The 18,308-nt window shown below is 30.5% G+C and overlaps 9 protein-coding genes across 9 annotated transcripts; 7 read left to right on the forward strand and 2 right to left on the reverse strand.

Moving 5' to 3' along the window:
• Positions 1 to 689: 689 nt before the first annotated feature.
• On the forward strand, positions 690 to 2,158 carry T551_01946 (uncharacterized protein; the record flags this gene model as incomplete). Its single annotated transcript, XM_018374209.1, has 8 exons — positions 690 to 722; positions 767 to 859; positions 899 to 961; positions 1,008 to 1,133; positions 1,183 to 1,203; positions 1,247 to 1,411; positions 1,453 to 1,596; positions 1,640 to 2,158. 8 exons carry the CDS (start codon positions 690 to 692, stop codon positions 2,156 to 2,158), a joined length of 1,164 nt encoding a protein of 387 aa, XP_018229563.1.
• A 588-nt stretch (positions 2,159 to 2,746) lies between these two features.
• T551_01947 (uncharacterized protein) lies at positions 2,747 to 3,226 on the forward strand (the record flags this gene model as incomplete). The annotated part of the gene is made up of 3 exons (XM_018374210.1): positions 2,747 to 2,815; positions 2,859 to 2,981; positions 3,170 to 3,226. The coding sequence occupies 3 exons, from the start codon at positions 2,747 to 2,749 to the stop codon at positions 3,224 to 3,226; spliced, it is 249 nt and encodes an 82-aa protein (XP_018229564.1).
• Positions 3,227 to 3,506: 280 nt separating this feature from the next.
• T551_01948 (uncharacterized protein) lies at positions 3,507 to 3,972 on the forward strand (the record flags this gene model as incomplete). Its single annotated transcript, XM_018374211.1, has 3 exons — positions 3,507 to 3,647; positions 3,677 to 3,887; positions 3,932 to 3,972. 3 exons carry the CDS (start codon positions 3,507 to 3,509, stop codon positions 3,970 to 3,972), a joined length of 393 nt encoding a protein of 130 aa, XP_018229565.1.
• A 245-nt stretch (positions 3,973 to 4,217) lies between these two features.
• T551_01949 (chaperone DnaJ) lies at positions 4,218 to 5,965 on the reverse strand (the record flags this gene model as incomplete). The annotated part of the gene is made up of 8 exons (XM_018374212.1): positions 4,218 to 4,308; positions 4,352 to 4,435; positions 4,477 to 4,831; positions 4,878 to 5,187; positions 5,235 to 5,459; positions 5,508 to 5,588; positions 5,638 to 5,745; positions 5,801 to 5,965. 8 exons carry the CDS (start codon positions 5,963 to 5,965, stop codon positions 4,218 to 4,220), a joined length of 1,419 nt encoding a protein of 472 aa, XP_018229566.1.
• Positions 5,966 to 6,131: 166 nt separating this feature from the next.
• T551_01950 (uncharacterized protein) lies at positions 6,132 to 6,812 on the forward strand (the record flags this gene model as incomplete). Its single annotated transcript, XM_018374213.1, has 3 exons — positions 6,132 to 6,266; positions 6,323 to 6,439; positions 6,495 to 6,812. 3 exons carry the CDS (start codon positions 6,132 to 6,134, stop codon positions 6,810 to 6,812), a joined length of 570 nt encoding a protein of 189 aa, XP_018229567.1.
• Positions 6,813 to 6,924: 112 nt separating this feature from the next.
• On the reverse strand, positions 6,925 to 11,278 carry T551_01951 (condensin subunit SMC2; the record flags this gene model as incomplete). The annotated part of the gene is made up of 19 exons (XM_018374214.1): positions 6,925 to 7,033; positions 7,079 to 7,219; positions 7,276 to 7,428; positions 7,473 to 7,751; positions 7,796 to 8,037; positions 8,081 to 8,196; positions 8,241 to 8,334; positions 8,380 to 8,544; positions 8,587 to 9,036; positions 9,078 to 9,191; positions 9,242 to 9,690; positions 9,737 to 9,923; positions 9,968 to 10,264; positions 10,309 to 10,580; positions 10,635 to 10,773; positions 10,821 to 10,857; positions 10,910 to 11,097; positions 11,144 to 11,200; positions 11,243 to 11,278. The coding sequence occupies 19 exons, from the start codon at positions 11,276 to 11,278 to the stop codon at positions 6,925 to 6,927; spliced, it is 3,525 nt and encodes a 1,174-aa protein (XP_018229568.1).
• An 811-nt stretch (positions 11,279 to 12,089) lies between these two features.
• Positions 12,090 to 14,370, forward strand: T551_01952 (uncharacterized protein; the record flags this gene model as incomplete). The annotated part of the gene is made up of 3 exons (XM_018374215.1): positions 12,090 to 13,904; positions 13,948 to 14,190; positions 14,239 to 14,370. The coding sequence occupies 3 exons, from the start codon at positions 12,090 to 12,092 to the stop codon at positions 14,368 to 14,370; spliced, it is 2,190 nt and encodes a 729-aa protein (XP_018229569.1).
• A 1,464-nt stretch (positions 14,371 to 15,834) lies between these two features.
• On the forward strand, positions 15,835 to 17,226 carry T551_01953 (stearoyl-CoA 9-desaturase; the record flags this gene model as incomplete). The annotated part of the gene is made up of 1 exon (XM_018374216.1): positions 15,835 to 17,226. One exon carries the CDS (start codon positions 15,835 to 15,837, stop codon positions 17,224 to 17,226), a length of 1,392 nt encoding a protein of 463 aa, XP_018229570.1.
• Positions 17,227 to 17,413: 187 nt separating this feature from the next.
• On the forward strand, positions 17,414 to 18,195 carry T551_01954 (mitochondrial 54S ribosomal protein YmL4; the record flags this gene model as incomplete). The annotated part of the gene is made up of 3 exons (XM_018374217.1): positions 17,414 to 17,648; positions 17,715 to 17,881; positions 17,965 to 18,195. The coding sequence occupies 3 exons, from the start codon at positions 17,414 to 17,416 to the stop codon at positions 18,193 to 18,195; spliced, it is 633 nt and encodes a 210-aa protein (XP_018229571.1).
• Between the last annotated feature and the right edge of the window lie 113 nt (positions 18,196 to 18,308).

Consider the following 18,308-nt stretch of genomic DNA (forward strand, 5'->3'; position numbering starts at 1 on the left):
TTTCCTTTTATTAAAAATATTGTATTTCTTGAATATTGTAACATATTTTGATGTAAAAAATATAAATATTTTTTAAATTAATAACATTTAATTATATTGTAAATACTAAAATTTTTAAGTAGATAAATAAAGATAAAAGGAGAAATATAGATAAGAATAATTTTTATTATTAAATACAAGAACTGAGCAAAATATCATAATTTGATGCTAGAAAAAATATTTTTTTATCTTTTAAAAAACTCCCTAAAAATTTTACTTTACTTGTTTATTATTTTACATAAAAAAGATATATTTATAAAATATTTAGCTTTCTTTCGTTTATAACGTCTCTAAAATTACTTTATACATCAAAATAAAAAAACATTAGCAATAAATATAACTTAGACACTTAGTCATTTCATACAAAATATATAAAAAATAGAATGTTTTAAGGTAAAAGAAACCAAAAGAAACACATTATCTATTAATTATATTTATTTACATTACCAAATCTATATCAAATCATACAAAAAATTTTAATGAAAAAAGGCAAGAAAAATATAGACTTATATCAATTGATATGAATCTATCAAATATATAACATAAACATCAGCACTTAATTTAATCAAATATAATACTTTTAAAAAAGTCATTAAATATCGTCAAACAAATAGTCAGATATATTAAAAAAAAAGTTTTATATATGGTTAATGAAACAATTCAGTATTCAATCGTATATTTATGTAAAAACAAATGCTATTAGTTGTAGATATTAATGTTTAAGTAGATTAAGAATAATACATCTTTTTTTGATATTAAATTTTTTCCACAGAAAAACAGACAAAATGAAGATATTTTTGCAATTACAGGAAACAGAACAGTAATTTACTTTTTTATTGATTCTTTTTAATATACAAAGGTTGTCATAGCAAAAACAGACGGAAATCAGATATCTATTTTATCTACATATTATGATTTAAATGTATATATTAAGTTTGATAATATTTTTTTATTTAAAATAACATTAGGAAAAAGAAAATTTATGTTGTTGCACATGGTCTATAGAAAAAAATACAAACAAGCCTTTACTATGCGTAGCAGGTGCATCTGGCGTAATCAAAGTAATAGATATATATTCTGGCAAAATATTAAAGGTAAAGAAATTGAAAAAATTAAATAATATAAGCATATTAATTTTTGAAGTCATTAAAAGGACATGGTGATGTAATAAGCCTTTATATTTATAGTTTATATACTTAATTACTAGGAAATTTTAGATATTAAGGTATCTCCAGTAAATTCATCAGTCATTGCAACTGCATCTTTTGATCACACTGTACGCATATGGTCACTCATGGAAGAGAATACTATTCAACCTACATTGGTATTGTGTGGAGGAGAAGGAGGACATGAAGAACGTGTTTTAACTATTGTATTATATTTTTATCAAAATTACTTTCTCATTTTCTATAGGCATTTCACCATTCAGCACAATACATAGTTTCTGGAGGAATGGATAACTCTGTAAGAATGTGGGCAATCCCCAATTTTTCAGAAACAAATACGTCAAAAATATCTTATAAAAGTAAGGATAATATGATTTCTTTACCATATCCAGTAAAAAAAACATACGCCTAGAAAAAGGATTAACAAATATCAGCATTTTTCTACTACAGCAATACATACAAATTACGTAGACTGTGTAGAATTTTATGGGGATCTTATTTTTTCCAAGTCAGCAGAAGAAGGCAGAATTATCCTTTGGAAAATTCTCGGATTTGATAGCAATAAAGATCCGCCTCCTCTAGAATACGCACCAACAGCTCATGAGTGGTCAGAAACAAGAAGTTCGTTTGGAAATGGACTTCAAAAGCTATTACAATTTATGGTTTTGGATTGCAATCCATGGTACATGCGATTTGCCATATGGAATTCATATATAGGAGGTCATTTTCAAACATTTTTAGCAATTGGAAATCTTAAAGCAAAAATATTTATATGGGACATATCAGAAAATCTTAAATACAAGGACGCTTATACACTTATTAAACCTCATATTATATTAGCTATTCCCAAAAACTCTATAACTGTTCGACAACTCTCAATCAATCAAGATGGAACTTGTTTAATAGCAGTCGGAAGCATGGGGTTAATTGCCTTATTTAAAATTCAGGAATAAACATTATGCATACGAATTCCTGCATATTCATTAAAAGCATCTTTAAAAATTCATTTTTATGTTCATATAAAAAAAATTACACATGGAGCTAATCATAATTTTGACTCAAAAATTCACTGATAATTATTGTACTTTTTTGAAGGAATATCAAAACATTGAAAAACGAGTTTTTTTCTAAATTACAGCAATAAAAGTATGTTTTTATTTAAAAATTATTTTACATTTGATCTATTATATTTAAAAAATAGTTCAACAAAAAATAATCAAAACATCACAAAATATCCTTGAATACTAAAACTAACATTTTACAATAGAATCTAATATTTTGTTTAATTTAAAAATATAAAATCTCCATTTTCAAACATTTTATCATTTTCATGATTATACATAATTATACAAGAACATAATAAAAGATTATAACAAATTCCATTGAAAATACAAAAGCATACTTCATTAACCAATTTTTTATATATTTTTCTCTAAATCTCTAAGATTCATAACTTTCATTTAACCGAAAACCAACTTCTAAACTTTAAAAAAAGTTTTTTTTAATAAAAACATTCAGAAAGACAAATTATTGTCTATCTCATGATACTGAATTGTCTACTCATATCAAGGACTAGGCATCTTTATAAAATTGGATTCCGTAGTATTTCAGTTTGTTTTTTGTATATTTTTAATACTTTTTCTAACTTTATAGACATCAGAAAAAAAAGGCATATTAGGTTTTAAAACAGATCAAACTCTTAAAAAATATTTAAATAGCATTACATTTAACGGGTTTTTATACTTCTTTTTATTGCAACATCTTATTCTTAAGCAGGTTTACTTCATTATTGATCTGGGGAGGCACAGCTGCCTTAGGAAGTACATCTAATGCAATATACAACATACAAACAATGTTAATTTATCTATAGCACTTCTTTTTTCCCAAGGGATTCCACGTGTACGCAATCAAATCCATCAGGCATCTTTTCAATATTTTTTCACTTTTTTTGCTCATTTTTTCAGCAATTACCTATCTTTGGATCATCTTTTGATACAGAAGTTGATACTTCTGACTCATAACTTCGATTATACGTCTAGGTTTTTGATTTCTTGTTTTTACTATTTTGCTAAACACAATATTAGTTTTTTTTCCACAATCCTTTTCATACAACCATTAACATTAGCTAATTTCGAGCAAACTAGCACCATTTAATTTATTGATAAACTTATTTTGGGTCAATTACATTTTTTAACATTTTATTAATACAGAACATTTGTTATAAATTATTGTTACTGTATTTTTTGTATCTTATTCAACTAAATTAATTTTTACACTATCAACTCTGTCGGTTTACCAGTAATGCCACCACGGACCAAACACACTGAGCCAGAGCAACGATTAGAAGTACAGGACCGTTCAAGTTCTCGTCAAAAACGACTTCCAGGTGATAGACTAGAAGGTTATACCGTACGTGAAACAACACCAGCAAGTACTTGTTTTGTTCTAGAAAAAAACACTAAATAGTATAGATGTTTGATGTTAGTACACTCCCTATTGTTGCTCTTCGGCGATATCGGAATGTATATAAATTACAGGCATCCGGAGGAGATCGTCCAGGCGATATTGCACTTTTATCCGGGGGAGATGCACTGAAAAATGCCGTACGGAAGCATTTTAATGCTTTGCCAGTCAAAGAATATGATATGATTGTACAATTTTTGTATACAGTAAAGAATAAAGGTCGTAACATAAAAAAGATGTGCAAATGCTGATAAAACAAATAGACAAAGTTTTTCGGAGATACTTTCATGATGAAGTGATATAATACAATAAATAAATATTATTGAGGAATAGTTAGGGATGAATTGACATAGCTTTTAACAAATTACATACATAACACATGATATTTATATAATGTTTTTTCTTTTATTTTTCAGAAAACCTATATTTTATATTTTTCATATCCAAAATAAATATTAACAAGCGTAAGAGTAGTCAAACAACGACTGCTTAACCAACTGGTTTTGCTCCCATTAAAATATTTTTATATATAAATGCATTTTTTGTAACTCAAGAATCGTTAGAATACTGTAGTTTCCGAAACGTTCTTTTAAAAAAACCCTCTTGAGACTTTTTATCAGATTCTGTCTTTTGGTCTGCCCTAAAAAACTTAATCGACATAAAGACATAAAGCACTTCTTTACTGCGAGTTATCCTTTTTTGCAGTATGATCACCCATTGATGCAGCAAGTTGTTCAAGCAGTGTTCGTTCATAAGGAGATAATATTCTAAAATCATTAAGAAATAAATACGGAAAAACATATTATACTTTGGTATAGTGACTTTAAAATCATATTTTATATCTCCTTTCATGCCATTACTGTGCAAACGCTCTATACCCTTTCCATTCATAACGATTACATCACCTGTTGCTGTTCCAGAAGGAACTTTTAATTCAACATCATTATCTAGTGTAGGAACTTTAATTGTACCGCCTAATGCTGCAGTAGTCATAGGTATTGTCACTGTATGGAAAATATCCGAGCCTTTTCTTCGAAATATAGCATGAGGCATAACACGAATACGTACATATAAATCACCATTTTTGGTTTTTCTTGCTGAAATAGTAGCTTGAGGAGCATTACCTTCACCAGCAAGCCGAATACGCATACCATCTTCAATTCCTTTACAAATATAAAACAAGTCTACCACCATAATGTTAAATACTACCTGCTGGAATGTCCAATTTAATAGCTTTCTTTTCTCTAATTATACCATTCCCACTACAACTCCAACACTCCGATCCTGGTAAAATGGTGATTCCTGCACCCTTACAGTACTCGCAAGTACTAGCAACTTGGAATCCGCCATGCATAATATGTACTCTTGTACCTGTCCCTCCACAGCGTTGACACGCACTACGTTTTTGACCCGATTTCAAACCTGTTCCAGAACATGTTTTACATGTTGCCATAAGGTTTATATAAATCGACTTTGTTCCTCCTTTTGCCGCCTCCATAAATGAAATACTTGTTTGGACCTACAAAAGGATTAAAAAAAATCTAATAGTTTGAAAATTTTATCCACCTCAACATCATCACCTACTAATATTTCATTAACATTACTACGTGTACTTGATTTCCCTCCGAAACCAAATGCTCCAAACAAATCATCAAATGGAAACCCTTTCATATTGCTAAAACCCCCAAAATCTTCAAAATCTGATGACCCACTAGTGCTAAACTTTTCACCTTCAAAAGCAGATGTACCGTATTGATCATATTTACTTCGTTTTTTTGGATCACTTAAAATCTAAAACAAGATCAAGTCCATTTTCCACATAAAAACGCCAATATATACCTCATATGCCTGTTGAATCTCAAGAAACTTCTCTTGAGCACCTTTATCTTTATTTGTGTCTGGATGATACTGTTTTGCAAGCTAAAAACATTGTTAACCAATCTTAAAAGAAAAAAAAAGCACAAAAAACTTTAAAATACGCTTTTTTAATGTCAGCAGTAGTAGCATCCTTGGTTAAATTAAGTGTAGCATATGGATCTTTCATAGCCAAAATGATTTTTGATGTATGAAAAAACATCTAAAAATAAAAAAAATTTCATAAGCTATTACACACAAAGAATAAACAAAAATACATTTTTCATCATCTGAGGTCTCTTTTTCCCTCTTAGAAAGCCTCCTTCTTTCAAATTCAAAATTTGATCATTTTTCATTAAAACTGTTCTTGTGCATGGAAAAAAACCGCTCAAAAAATGAAATCCGCGTATAAATCCAAAAGAACGGATCCAACCAGAGTTCATAGCTTTTAAATCTTTCTTTTCTATGAACTTAGGCCACTTTATCAGTGACTTTTTAAGCTTAAATATTTTTTTGACGTTAATAATCGATATTGAACATCCAAAATTTCAAAAAAAAAGTATTTTAGATACTAAAAGTTGCTAAGCACTACTAACAGCATTAAAAGCAATGAATGACGGTGCACTTGTAGTTATAAGTTGTTTAGTTCTGTTTTTCTCTTTAAAATGGATTTTTTCGAACCATGAAACAACCAATACAAGGCGTTTAAGAACTCGGCGAGAGGTTTCTCAAAATATGGTTGAGGTATCCTATTTTATAGCCAATCAGCATACCAAGAAATTGAACTATTGCTTGTGTAGATTATTCATACAATGTTCCCAAATATCCCTATTGAATCGATAGAATATGACCTTGGAAGGACAGGATCGGTAGAAGCAACTACAGAGACACTTTTAACACATGGGCAACTTCCAAATGTAAAGCTATTTAGAAAAATAAATATTCAGTTTGAAGATTGCTGATATTATTTAGCCACCGCCATCTTTTATTCCGCGTATAAGCAACCTTATTTCAGCTCGTATTTCATCTTTCGACAAAAAACCAACAACATCTTCACACGATGATTTAATTAAACGCTATGATTTGTATGCTCGTATTAAAGCGGAAGAAGAACGATCCGTACAAAAACAAGAAGAAACATACCAATGGTATCCAGAAAAAGAACAACGAGAAGCACAACTTCGTCGAAAACGTGAAACAATGATCCTTAGAGCTCGACGTAGCTTGAAAGAAAAGGATAAAAATGAACAGAAAACATGCCTTTTAGATGAAAAGAATACAATGTCTTAAAAACCACATTAAATGTCATATTATCAAAGCCATCCACTACTATTCTATAATATTGATTCAAGCAAAACATAGACCAGAGTGTTTAAATTCATTATATATTATAAAATAAAAATTATGTCCTTTCTACAACTGATCCATATCCATGAACAAATTTTGTTGTAAATATTCTATTTGCATTTGAAAACATACCATCTTTCAATGATACAACAATAAATTGAGCCCTGTTGCATTACATTGATATCATATATTATAATTAAAAGAATTACCCTTTAAATTTTGTTTTAATAAGATGTCCAATATTTTGAGTATGACTTAAGTCAAGGGCAGCATCGACCTCATCTAGTATATACATTGGCGCTGGTCTAAACTGCAAAAGTGACATAATAAGAGATAAAGCAACAAGGGATCTATAGGAAAAATATGAGCTTTTTTCTTTTCAAAAATTTAAATTATATAATTTTACCTTTGACCACCACTTAATTCAGCCAAACTATCTTTCCAAACTTTACCTAAGCATACCTTTATTTCAAGGCCATCTGCTATAGTTTTTTTTTCAGGACACACTAGTTTTGCAAAACTTCCAGGAAGAAGATCTGAGAAAATCTTACCAAAATCACTTTATTGTTTAATACTAGGAAATAAAATAAATTCAAAACGTACCTATCAACTTTTTTCCATGTCTTTTGTAAAGCCTCCATTTTGTAATCTTCAAGACTTCTGATTGTTTCTTCAATTTTACGCTTATCTTTATAAATTGTCTTAACCATAGTTTTTAATGCATTTTCTTTTTTTTCAACACCATCAATCATATTAATTACTTTTGGATTAATTTTCTTCTTTAAAGTTTGAAATCTTTCAGAAAGATTACTTAATGATACTTTACATTTTTTTATATCATGATTAGAAAAGTCAAAAATTGTATTAGGTTTTCCAAAATTCCTTAAAAAAGTTATCATATATATACGTATTACCAACAAATTTACTCTTTTTCATCCAAAATCCATTCATGTTCTATTTCCATTTGTTTTAATAAATGAAGGATAGTTTGTTTATCTTTACTAAGCCTATTAATTTCATGACGAAGTGATTGTAATTCAAGATTTGTTTCAGAAATATAATTTGTCTTTATTTTCAAAGCATTTTCAAGAGAGTTAAATTCTTTATCGTATCCAGTTAACTTAGCTCGCTCATTTTCTAAGGCATTTTGAATTTCTTCATAATTTTCCTAATTATAATAAATATATTTAATGAATGATATTAATTACTACTTTAACTTGCGTTTGCTCACGTTTAAGAATAGATATTTCAGAAACTTGAGAAGAAATTGAGGAAGAATTATCTTTTAATTGCTTTTGAATGTTTATAAGATCTCCTTCAAGCTGTTCTAATAAAACACGTTAAACAAAACAAGATATAAAATAATCTTACCTATTTCTAGTTTTAAAGATTGATATTCTTTATATTTAAGTTTTACATTTCCAGATTGTTTTTCAACAATAACTTTCAATTTTTCTACTGTTTTCTATAATTTCTTAATGCATATATAGATATATATATAATAAAAAACCTGAAGTTGTAAGAGTTTAGAATCCTTATTATTTTTAAATTCTTCCATGTCTTTTTCTATTTCCTTAATATCTTTTTTATATTGTTCTTGTTTTAATTTTACTTCTACTATATTATTTTTATACAATTCAATATTAGATTCTAATTCTTTTACTTCATTAATAACCTATAACCTATAAGAATAAAATGTTTTCAATAAAAACGTTACTTTAGACGCTGAATTAGAACTAATTTGTTTTTCAGTCAATTTGATTTCATGCAATTTAAGATCAAATTGTTTCTTTAAAGATGAAATTTTTTCAAGTTTTTCTTTATTTTTTTCAAAAAACATATTAATTTCTAACAATTTATTGTTATAAGTATCTAGTTCATTTTTAAATTCATTTAATTTTTGCAATTGAACCAAAACACCATTTAAAGATGTACTGGAACCTCCAGAAAGCGTGCCAGAAGGATCATATACATCTCCATTTAGAGTTATACTTTTTAAAGATATATTAGGATTAAAAGTAATTTGTTTTGCGGTTTCAGCATCTTCACAAATAATTGTAGATCCAAATACATAGTCCATAGCCGCACCAACATCCTTTTTATAATTAATTAGATCTAATGCTAAATTCACTTTTCCAAGAGCCTGTTTCTGAGCCATAGAAATTTTCTAAAAAGTATTAGTTGCATTTTTTATATTAAAATGTTTACTTCTTGAGAAATCTTTATAGAAGATATTTTCGACAAGGGAATAATTGTAACTCTTTTTTTTAAACGACCATTTTGTAAGAGTTGAGCTGCAACAATTTCATCTTTAACTACAACCTTAAAATAGTTAATAATTTAGTATACTTTTTAAATAAATAATAACAAACATTATAAAGACGTCCGCTTGCACAGATTTCCAAAGCTGTAGATGCTTTATAATTTTTCTCATCAAGAGTAAATAACTGTGCTACAAATCCTAAAACTTTTGAATGATCAAATCCTGGACAAGGATCTGAATATGTAAAATCAATATTTGCAACTTTCCTTTTACAGTTTTCGTATTGAATAGTTAATTCATTTATTTTTGTTTCATAATCGCTCTTTTTCTCGTAGAAATTACTATCAATACTACTTTGTAAACCCAATGAAGATATTTTTTCTTCTACTATTTTTAATTCTTGTTTCATTTTTTCAAGACCATTTAATAAAACTTGATTTTCATTTTGAGCTTTCTTAACATTTGGTGCCATTTCTGCAATTCGTTTTTGAGAGTGATTCATCTTTAGTATAATTTGTTTTTCTTCTGTTATTGCTCGATTGAGATTATTTCTAACCTCTTTTAAACAATATAAATAAACGTGTAAAAAATATAGCGATAGTACCTTGTAACTGATCTGTATAATTATTTGTTTGACCTTCTCTAGCAGCAATACCAGTAGATAATGTTTGTAAAAGCTCTTCTTTTTTATTCATTTCATCATTTTTAACATCAAATTCCGCTTTTAATTTATTATAAGATTTTTCTATAGTATAAAAATCCTTTTTTTTTTCCTCCAAAGATACATGAAGCTATTTCAATAAGCAATTGTATCTGAATAACAACGAAATAATACATCTTGTACCGTTTCTTCTAATTTAGCCAATTTAGACTTTTCTTCTACTAAACTTCCTTCTTTAAGTTCAATAAGTGTGTTAAGTCGCACTAATTCGTGAGAACAATTCTTAAAATTGTTTTCTAACATCTGAAAATTTCCACCTTTTCTAAGCTGAATCTCTCTTTCCTCTTTTAATCTTTCTATATTTTCTTCAATACATGCTACTTCAGACTTAGTAACCTTAATATTAGATTCCAAATTTGTCAATCGAGTATTTTTATTTTGTAAGTCTGTTTCAAACTCGACTAATTTATCCTGGATTCATTAAACTTTTATTTTCACAGTAAAATAAACCAAACACTAGATTTTAAATAATCATATGCAGTAACTAATTTTGTAAAATGCTCGAAATCTGATTGAATTTGTTGGTATTCAAGAAATGCTTTCTTTTCCTGTCTAAGTTTTTCAAGTTTTGGCTCTATTTCTTCCGATAAAAGAGCGTTGATTTCTTCAACTTTTTTATCTTTCTTTGCAATTGTCCTAATCGCCTTGTCCTTCCGTTCCTCAAACATCCGTGTACCGGCCGCTTCTTCAATCATCGAAAGAATCTCCATACTTTTCATATTTAGAACTGGAGTAAAAGCAACAATCAGCCCACAAAAACAAGACACACAAAAATACCAACCCTTCGTGATCCTTCCTTGCATAATTAGGAAGTTTGGGTTGTTAATATTCAACTGGACAGAATGAAAAAGATTCTGAACTGTTTGTTGCTGTGCCCGGTGGCCATTAATAAGGTATTTGCTCATCCCACCCATAATAATCTGCTCAATCAGCCTCCAAAACGCTCAAAAACACCCCCAAAACACACCTGGCGTGTCACCGTGATCTGGCTTTGGTCTTCAAAGCTTAGCCTCCCATTAGCCTCTGAACACCTGTTTATACATATTCTATCCCTACCCAATAGGACTTTTCTTCGGATCCGAGTTGTCAAAAACAATACTCACTGTTGCCTTCGTCACGCCTGCTTGTCCACGCTTGTAAATAAGATCCTGAAGATTCTGTGCACGAACTGTTGTCATATTTGTAATCCCCAAAACAAAGCAAATTGCATCCAAAATATTCGATTTTCCACTCCCATTAGGTCCCTACATTACTTATAAAATACACCAAAACTTTTCTTCCTTCAAAAACCGTGATTGCATTAAAAGACGTATCAAATCCATCAATTACTGTTCTGTGGGCATAGCTCTGGATATATAAGCAAGAAGTACATGTATATCAACGAAAAACCTTGAATCCATCAATAATAATCTCTGAAAGGTGCATTCTGTCGGCAAATACACCGCAAATACGCACAATACTAGAGCTGACGTCGAGGCCCGCTAAATCTGAGGTTCTGGAAGTGGTTGCCCGGTAATAGTTGCTGTGGAAACATGTTGCTCCGGTAACCACTTCCAGGCAACCTGCGCTGAGGACATGAACGGATCGGCAGCAAAAGCAGCTGCAGGCAGCAGTGTTTTCTGCAGACGCCGCCTGGGGACTCTGCTGTGCCAGTGCGTGCTCCACCTACACTCTTTGGGCGATAGTGTTGCCATAGCAACCAGTGGCATGGCAACTTCACAGGTGCACTGAGATGCATGTTTGCGCGTGCGTTGCAGCTATTTGGCGAGGAACGGCCGAGACGTGTCTTTCTATGTCTCCTAAGTGCGCCTGTTGTGTATTTGTTGCACAAAAACAGCACTTGTCGCTCCACGAAAACACCTAAAAACAAAGCTGCTGCTCGAAAACACCCCAAACTACCCTTTCTGCTGTGATTCTGCTTCATATATCTGCTCTAATTCGTCTCTTTATTTTCTGCTTATTTTATTTTCTATATAAAAACGACCGTTGCTCTACCGACAGGCGTAAAACAGAACTACTCGGAACGGTGTCTCAGCAAAAATCTTGAAAAAAGAAGAAAAAGATAATATTGAGAGGAAGAAAGGGTGTTTTTCACGTAGAAAAGGATCTATAAAGAGATTGAAGAGATACTTGTGCAGCAGACGTTTTTTTTTTTTTTAAAAAGTAAAATTTAAAAAGAAATTAAAACAAAAACATTGTGGTTGATTGATTGGAAATTTTGAAGAGAATAAAAGCAATGGGACAGACATCATCACTGCCAAACAGAAGACATGAAGTTGTTTTACAGGGCACTGAAGGACCGGGGGCATTGCAGAGTAGCCATCATTACAATATGGGTGCAGAGGTGTCAACATCAGGGGAAAATAGCAATCACAGGGAAAGAAGTGATGGAGAAGGAACGGGGACGAGTGTATCAAGGGTAGGAAGGTTTCGGCGGCATTTGACGGCGTTTTCTCGGCTGAGTGGTCTTTCACCGAACAGACATCATACAACATCGGTTTCAAGGGTCCCGTATTCAATGGGTACAAGAAGGAGATCGATGTTTGGGACATCAGTTTTACGGAGGAACACGGTTTTTGAGTTACCACAAACGCATTTTTCAGTATCACCAAATCAACTCACGACAACAGAGCATTTAGATTTGCATGCATTAAATAGAAATGGATATACTTTTTCAGTTAGGGATTTTCCTTTGATTGATGTGCCTGGAGGGGAGAATTTTATTCCAGAGAGGCCAATAATGGATTTGCCGGCGAATACTGAACGCCCGCTTTTTAGAGGGATTATTCGGCGATCACAGCGTAACAACACGCTATCTAGAAATACAAGAAGGGCGCTTGAGATATCGGGGCGTATAAGGACAAATAATGATGCTATTATACAGCATTCGTTTAACGGAGGAGGACTTAACGCGATTTCTCTTCGTCCAGGAGAGGATCAGGCTGCTATGCTTTCTCGTTTGTTATCAGTGGCTGCGGCGGCTACAGCAGCATCTCTCGTTGGAAACAATGAACAAGCTATTGCAGAGGCGCACGATATTGCTTTATCACAGAATCCTACAGATGATAGAGATTCACATATCGTTGATGGAAGTTTTGAAAGTTTTTTAAGAGCATTACAAAATGGACGACTTGCAGCGGCATTGAGGAATGGTGGAAGTGAAAATGGAGGTGGTATACCGAATGAAGAGAATGCATCCGTTCAGCCTCTTAATTTTTTCCGTATGTTTCGTTTTGGGAATTCACAAGGAAACACTCAACAAGGGGAAGACGATTTGCAAAATCCAAGACTTGTGCCTATAATTATTGTTGGGATTAGGTCAGTGCCTCCGCGGGATATTGCAGACCCTAATACGCAACATACATCTCCCTTTTTTGACACTCTTGCAAATCTATCAGTTAATATGCCTCTTAATTATGAAACATCCTATCATAGAAATAATGAGAGTCGAGAACAAAGTGATCAAAGTTTTTTCCCACCAGGGCCATCTACTCATTCAATTCCAGTCTCAGAAAGACTTGGCTATAGTTCTGCAAATTTTATGAATGAAAATATACCTGGCAGTGAAGTGCCAAGTGGTCATTTAAATATAATGCGGCCTCTTTCGGTTCCTTCGGTTTCATCGGTTCCTGTTTCCGCTTCTCAAAATTCAAGATCAACTGCTCAAACTACACAACAATTTAACATAAATACGCAAACACCATCACACCCAAGAACACCTAATGTACAACGTCGCAGTCCTTCTTACCTTGAAAATTTATTTACTCAAAGATCTCAAAGTGCTAATGAACACGTTCCCGAAAATAGGAATTCAGTTGATAATAATGTTTCTGATCTTAATAATAATGCCACAGGAAGAACTACCAATCATAATGCCGATAGAACTAGTAATAGCGGGTCTAGTAGAACTGGAAGCAGTGATGCTAATATATCAGGAAATAACAACACTGATAATCGACATAACTCAACTAGGTCTTGGATTATATATGTTCTTGGTGGCTCTTATCCAGAAGATCACCCAATTCTTACTACTCCTAGTTTATTTACTGATGTAGGATTCTTCCGTCTTTTTTGATTATTCTAATATTCCATAGTCACCTACATATGAAGACATGCTATTATTATCATCCCTAATTGGGCCAGCTAAGTCTCCCGTTGCTACAAAGGACGAAATAGAGTCAGCAGGTGGTTTACATGTGTTATCGGTTAACTCATCGGCTGCCGATATTTATCTTGATGAGAGATGTGTTATATGTTTGAATAATTACCAAATTGGAGAAGAATGCCGTGAACTTAATAAATGCAAACATTTTTTTCACAAAGCTTGTATTGATGAAGTAAGCATTCATAATCCTCTAAATGTGTTTTAACATATTGCTTTTTAGTGGTTAATGACTGGTCGTAATACATGTCCCACATGCAGGGCAGAGGGCGTGAATTCACGAAAAAACGAGTCGTCTACATCCAACATTTCAACTGAAGGAACGAACACAAACATATCTATGACTGATATTTGATACAATAACAATTTTTCCTCCAGTATAAAGACTATCAATTTTATTGTCTACATATGCATGGTGTCGTTTATAGGTACACGAAATTTTTACTTTTTTTACTAGACCTTTATCATTTTTCTTTATAAAGTTAATATCCACATGTTGAAATAACCATATTTGGTATCAAAATAAAAATAAAAGCATTATCATTCATGTTGAAACATTCAATAATTTAGTTAATATATTGTATGGGTATGTTGTCAACAAATTGGATCAATAACTTAATTATCTCGTCACTTTTTCTTATTTTACATATTTTTTCGTTGAGTCTTTGTATATATTTATATATTTTATAGGATTAATATACAAAATTTTTACAACCATTTATATATTTGGTTTCATACACTTGAAATATTTTTATAAAAATATTTCAAGTAAAATATACTTCGTTTTTAAGGATTTTATTTAAATCAAATACTAAATATGTAATTTATGTAAAATCAACGTATTTTTGTTTTAAGAAATTAATAAACTTTTTACAATTAAATTATATTTTTTTAGTGTATGGACATTTAAAATCAATTAATGTTTTAAATTATTTTCTTAAAACAAGGACATATTGTCAATATGTAAGTTCATGTTTTTTAAAAAGATATTTATTTTTTAAAATAAAATACAAAAAAAAAACTTATATTAATTTATGTTAAATACCACTACTTAAATTTATAAATTTAAATAAACTTCCTTTATTAAAACAGTATAAAATATAACAAAAACTATTGTATATCAGTATTTAAAGCTCGAAAGTGTATTTGTTATACTTTTTATATGATTTTTCACATTTAAGATTAAAATATATTTACTTATTAATCAAAAATAATTTTTTTTGATATATAAAAAATCAAAAGCTAAGTAAATTTAACTATGGAAAAATATACAGGCCATATTGTTTTTCTTGAAACAAACCAATATATATTTCTTATACTATTTCCATAATTAAATGATTTATCATCTTTTCTTTCAATTCACAAAATAAAAATTGACTAAAAATGAATTTACAAAGTATTGGTAACAATTTCAGCACTCAAAAATCTGTATTTCCATTATTTATTCTAGATAAATAATCATAAGTTTCAGGAACTTAAAAAAAATGAAAATGAAAATAAATAGAAACAAAAACAACATATTTAAATAATTTACTAATTCAAAGCTATACAGTAATTATTTTTGCATTTTTCCGTATTTTTATAAAAAGTTTTTTAATCATTTTCATCAACTATTTTTAACTTATAAATAAAAATATCTGTTATTTTTTAACATAATAAAAGCAAAAATATTTTAAGAAATATCAAATAATTATTTATATCAAAACAAAAAGATAATATACAATAACTTTAGGTATATGTGGTGTCCCTAAGAGCAGGGAATTTGATTTCGTTTGATGAGGTAGTTTTTCAATTTTAAAAATATATAAATATTTTAAGGATGCAAAAAAATCTTGAGCATAATGAATTGTATAAAGAAAAAAATAAAAATTCAGAGAATATATATGATAGTCCATGGAGCTTTAAAAACTGGTATCGGAAAATCAATTGGATTAATAGTATTATAGTTATCGGGACACCAATTTTAGGAATTTATGGCATATTTACAACCAAATTATCTTACAACACATTTATATGGTCAGTTATATATTATTTTATGACAGGATTTGGGATTACAGGAGGATATCACCGCCTATGGTCTCATAGATCATATAGTGGGACATTAATTTTAAAAATTATTATGGCAATGCTTGGAGGAGGTGCAGTAGAAGGATCTATCCTTTGGTGGGCACGTAATCACCGTGCACATCATCGGTATACTGATACCAATAAAGATCCTTATTCAGTACAGAAAGGTCTTTTTTATTCTCACTTTGGATGGATGCTTATTAACCAAAATCCTAAAAACATTGGTTATTCCGACATTTCAGATCTCAAAGCAGATTCTGTAGTTATGTGGCAGCATAAGAATTATTTTAAAGTCGTTTTAATAATGGGATTTTTGCTTCCAATGTTTGTTGCAGGTCTTGGATGGGGAGATTGGCGTGGAGGTTTTTTCTTTTCAGGTATTTGTCGTCTTGTTTTTGTTCAGCATGCTACGTTTTGTGTAAATTCATTAGCTCATTGGGTTGGGGACCAGCCCTTTGACGATAAACATTCACCTCGAAACCATATACTTACTGCTTTTGCTACACTTGGTGAGGGTTATCATAATTTTCATCATGAATTCCCTATGGACTACAGGAATGCTATTTTTTGGTATCAATATGACCCTACCAAATGGCTAATTATTCTATTTAAAATCCTTGGAATAGCACATAATTTAAAAACATTCCCGTCAAATGAAGTTCAAAAAGGTATATTACAGCAAAAACAAAAAAAATTAGATCGGTTAAAGGAAAAACTTGATTGGGGCACTCCTCTTGATCAACTTCCTGTCATTGAATTCGAAGAATATCAAGAACAAGCTAAAACACGTCCACTTATATTGATTGCTGGTATTGTTCATGATGTTGGCAAATTTATTGATTCTCATCCTGGCGGACGTGCACTAATTATGTCTGCTATTGGAAAAGATTCAACAACAGCTTTTAATGGTGGTATTTACGATCATAGTAATGGCGCACATAATCTTTTGTCAACTATGCGTGTAGCTATTGTCCGTGGAGGAATGGAAGTAGAAGTATGGAAACAAAATACTCTCCATGATTCTACCTTTTATTCACTTCAAAATCCAAATCGTGTTTCTATTCTTAAAGATTGCGCACATGTTACTCGGATACCAAATAAAATATCAGATATAAAACAACGTACATCTTTAGTAGTTATTTAGTATAAGTCTATCTTATTTCGCCTAATAATAAATATAATGTTTTATTTTATAAATATATTTTATTTATAATATTATGTTATTTTTTACAGGATATATTTTTTATCTTATAAAGCAATATCGTCAAGTTTCATGAAAAATATAGATAAGTAAAATTGCTAAAATTTATAAAGTATTTTTGGTCTAAAACATGAAATATCCATTATATACAAGTCATACGAGCTCCCTTAAAGGTTTTGTATATCAACGGTTTTTTCAATCTCTTTGCAAAATGCAATCTTCTTATCATCCTAAACAACAAGAAAATCAGCAAGATTTTCCAAAGATTAACCCAAATCATGGACTTTGGGGCTTTTTCAGAGACTCAGAAGACTCTCCATCAAAAAAAGAAGTTCTTTCTACGCCAAAAAACGATATGAAACATGGTTTGTTCTTTTCTTTTTTTATTATGTTTTTTTCAAAAAATTTAGACTTATAATATATAATTGTAGGTCGTGCATGGATGGCATCAGAGCTTCGTCTTAAAAGCTTTGAAGATCTTCATCGTTTGTGGTATTTATGTCTCAAGGAACGAAATATCATTGCTACACAGAAACATGAACGCCGACGATTGCGTATTTTCACGGGTATTGAAGAATCTATGAAAAGAGATCGTCAGGTAGGTATTACCCGTATGTTCATTTGCACATTGAACTATTTGCACTTAAAAACTAATGATTAATTTCCAACACATTTACATAGGTACGTCTTACAATGGCACGCCTTAAGTTTGTCTTAAATGAAAGAATACGTGCATGGAAAGAAGCAAGAGATTTAGCAAAGAAAGACATATGCATGCAAGATGAATCCTCCTTTGTTTCTAGTGACACTTCAAATTTACAGTCTTCACAAACCAAGTTTTCAACAACCAATACACAAATGCCTAGTTCTTCTATACTTGTGCATTCTGAATCTTCTAATCTTAAAGAATGAATTAGGACCTTCTGGAACAGATTTATATATTCATTTATTTTTTAATTTTTGAATTTACATATGATTTGGATATTCGATTTTATTTATATTTACTATTTATTCTGCAACAAACA

The sequence above is a fragment of the Pneumocystis jirovecii genome, assembly GCF_001477535.1.
Source record: "Pneumocystis jirovecii RU7 chromosome Unknown supercont1.8, whole genome shotgun sequence".
In the NCBI taxonomy this organism is placed as follows: Eukaryota; Fungi; Ascomycota; class Pneumocystomycetes; order Pneumocystales; family Pneumocystaceae; genus Pneumocystis; species Pneumocystis jirovecii.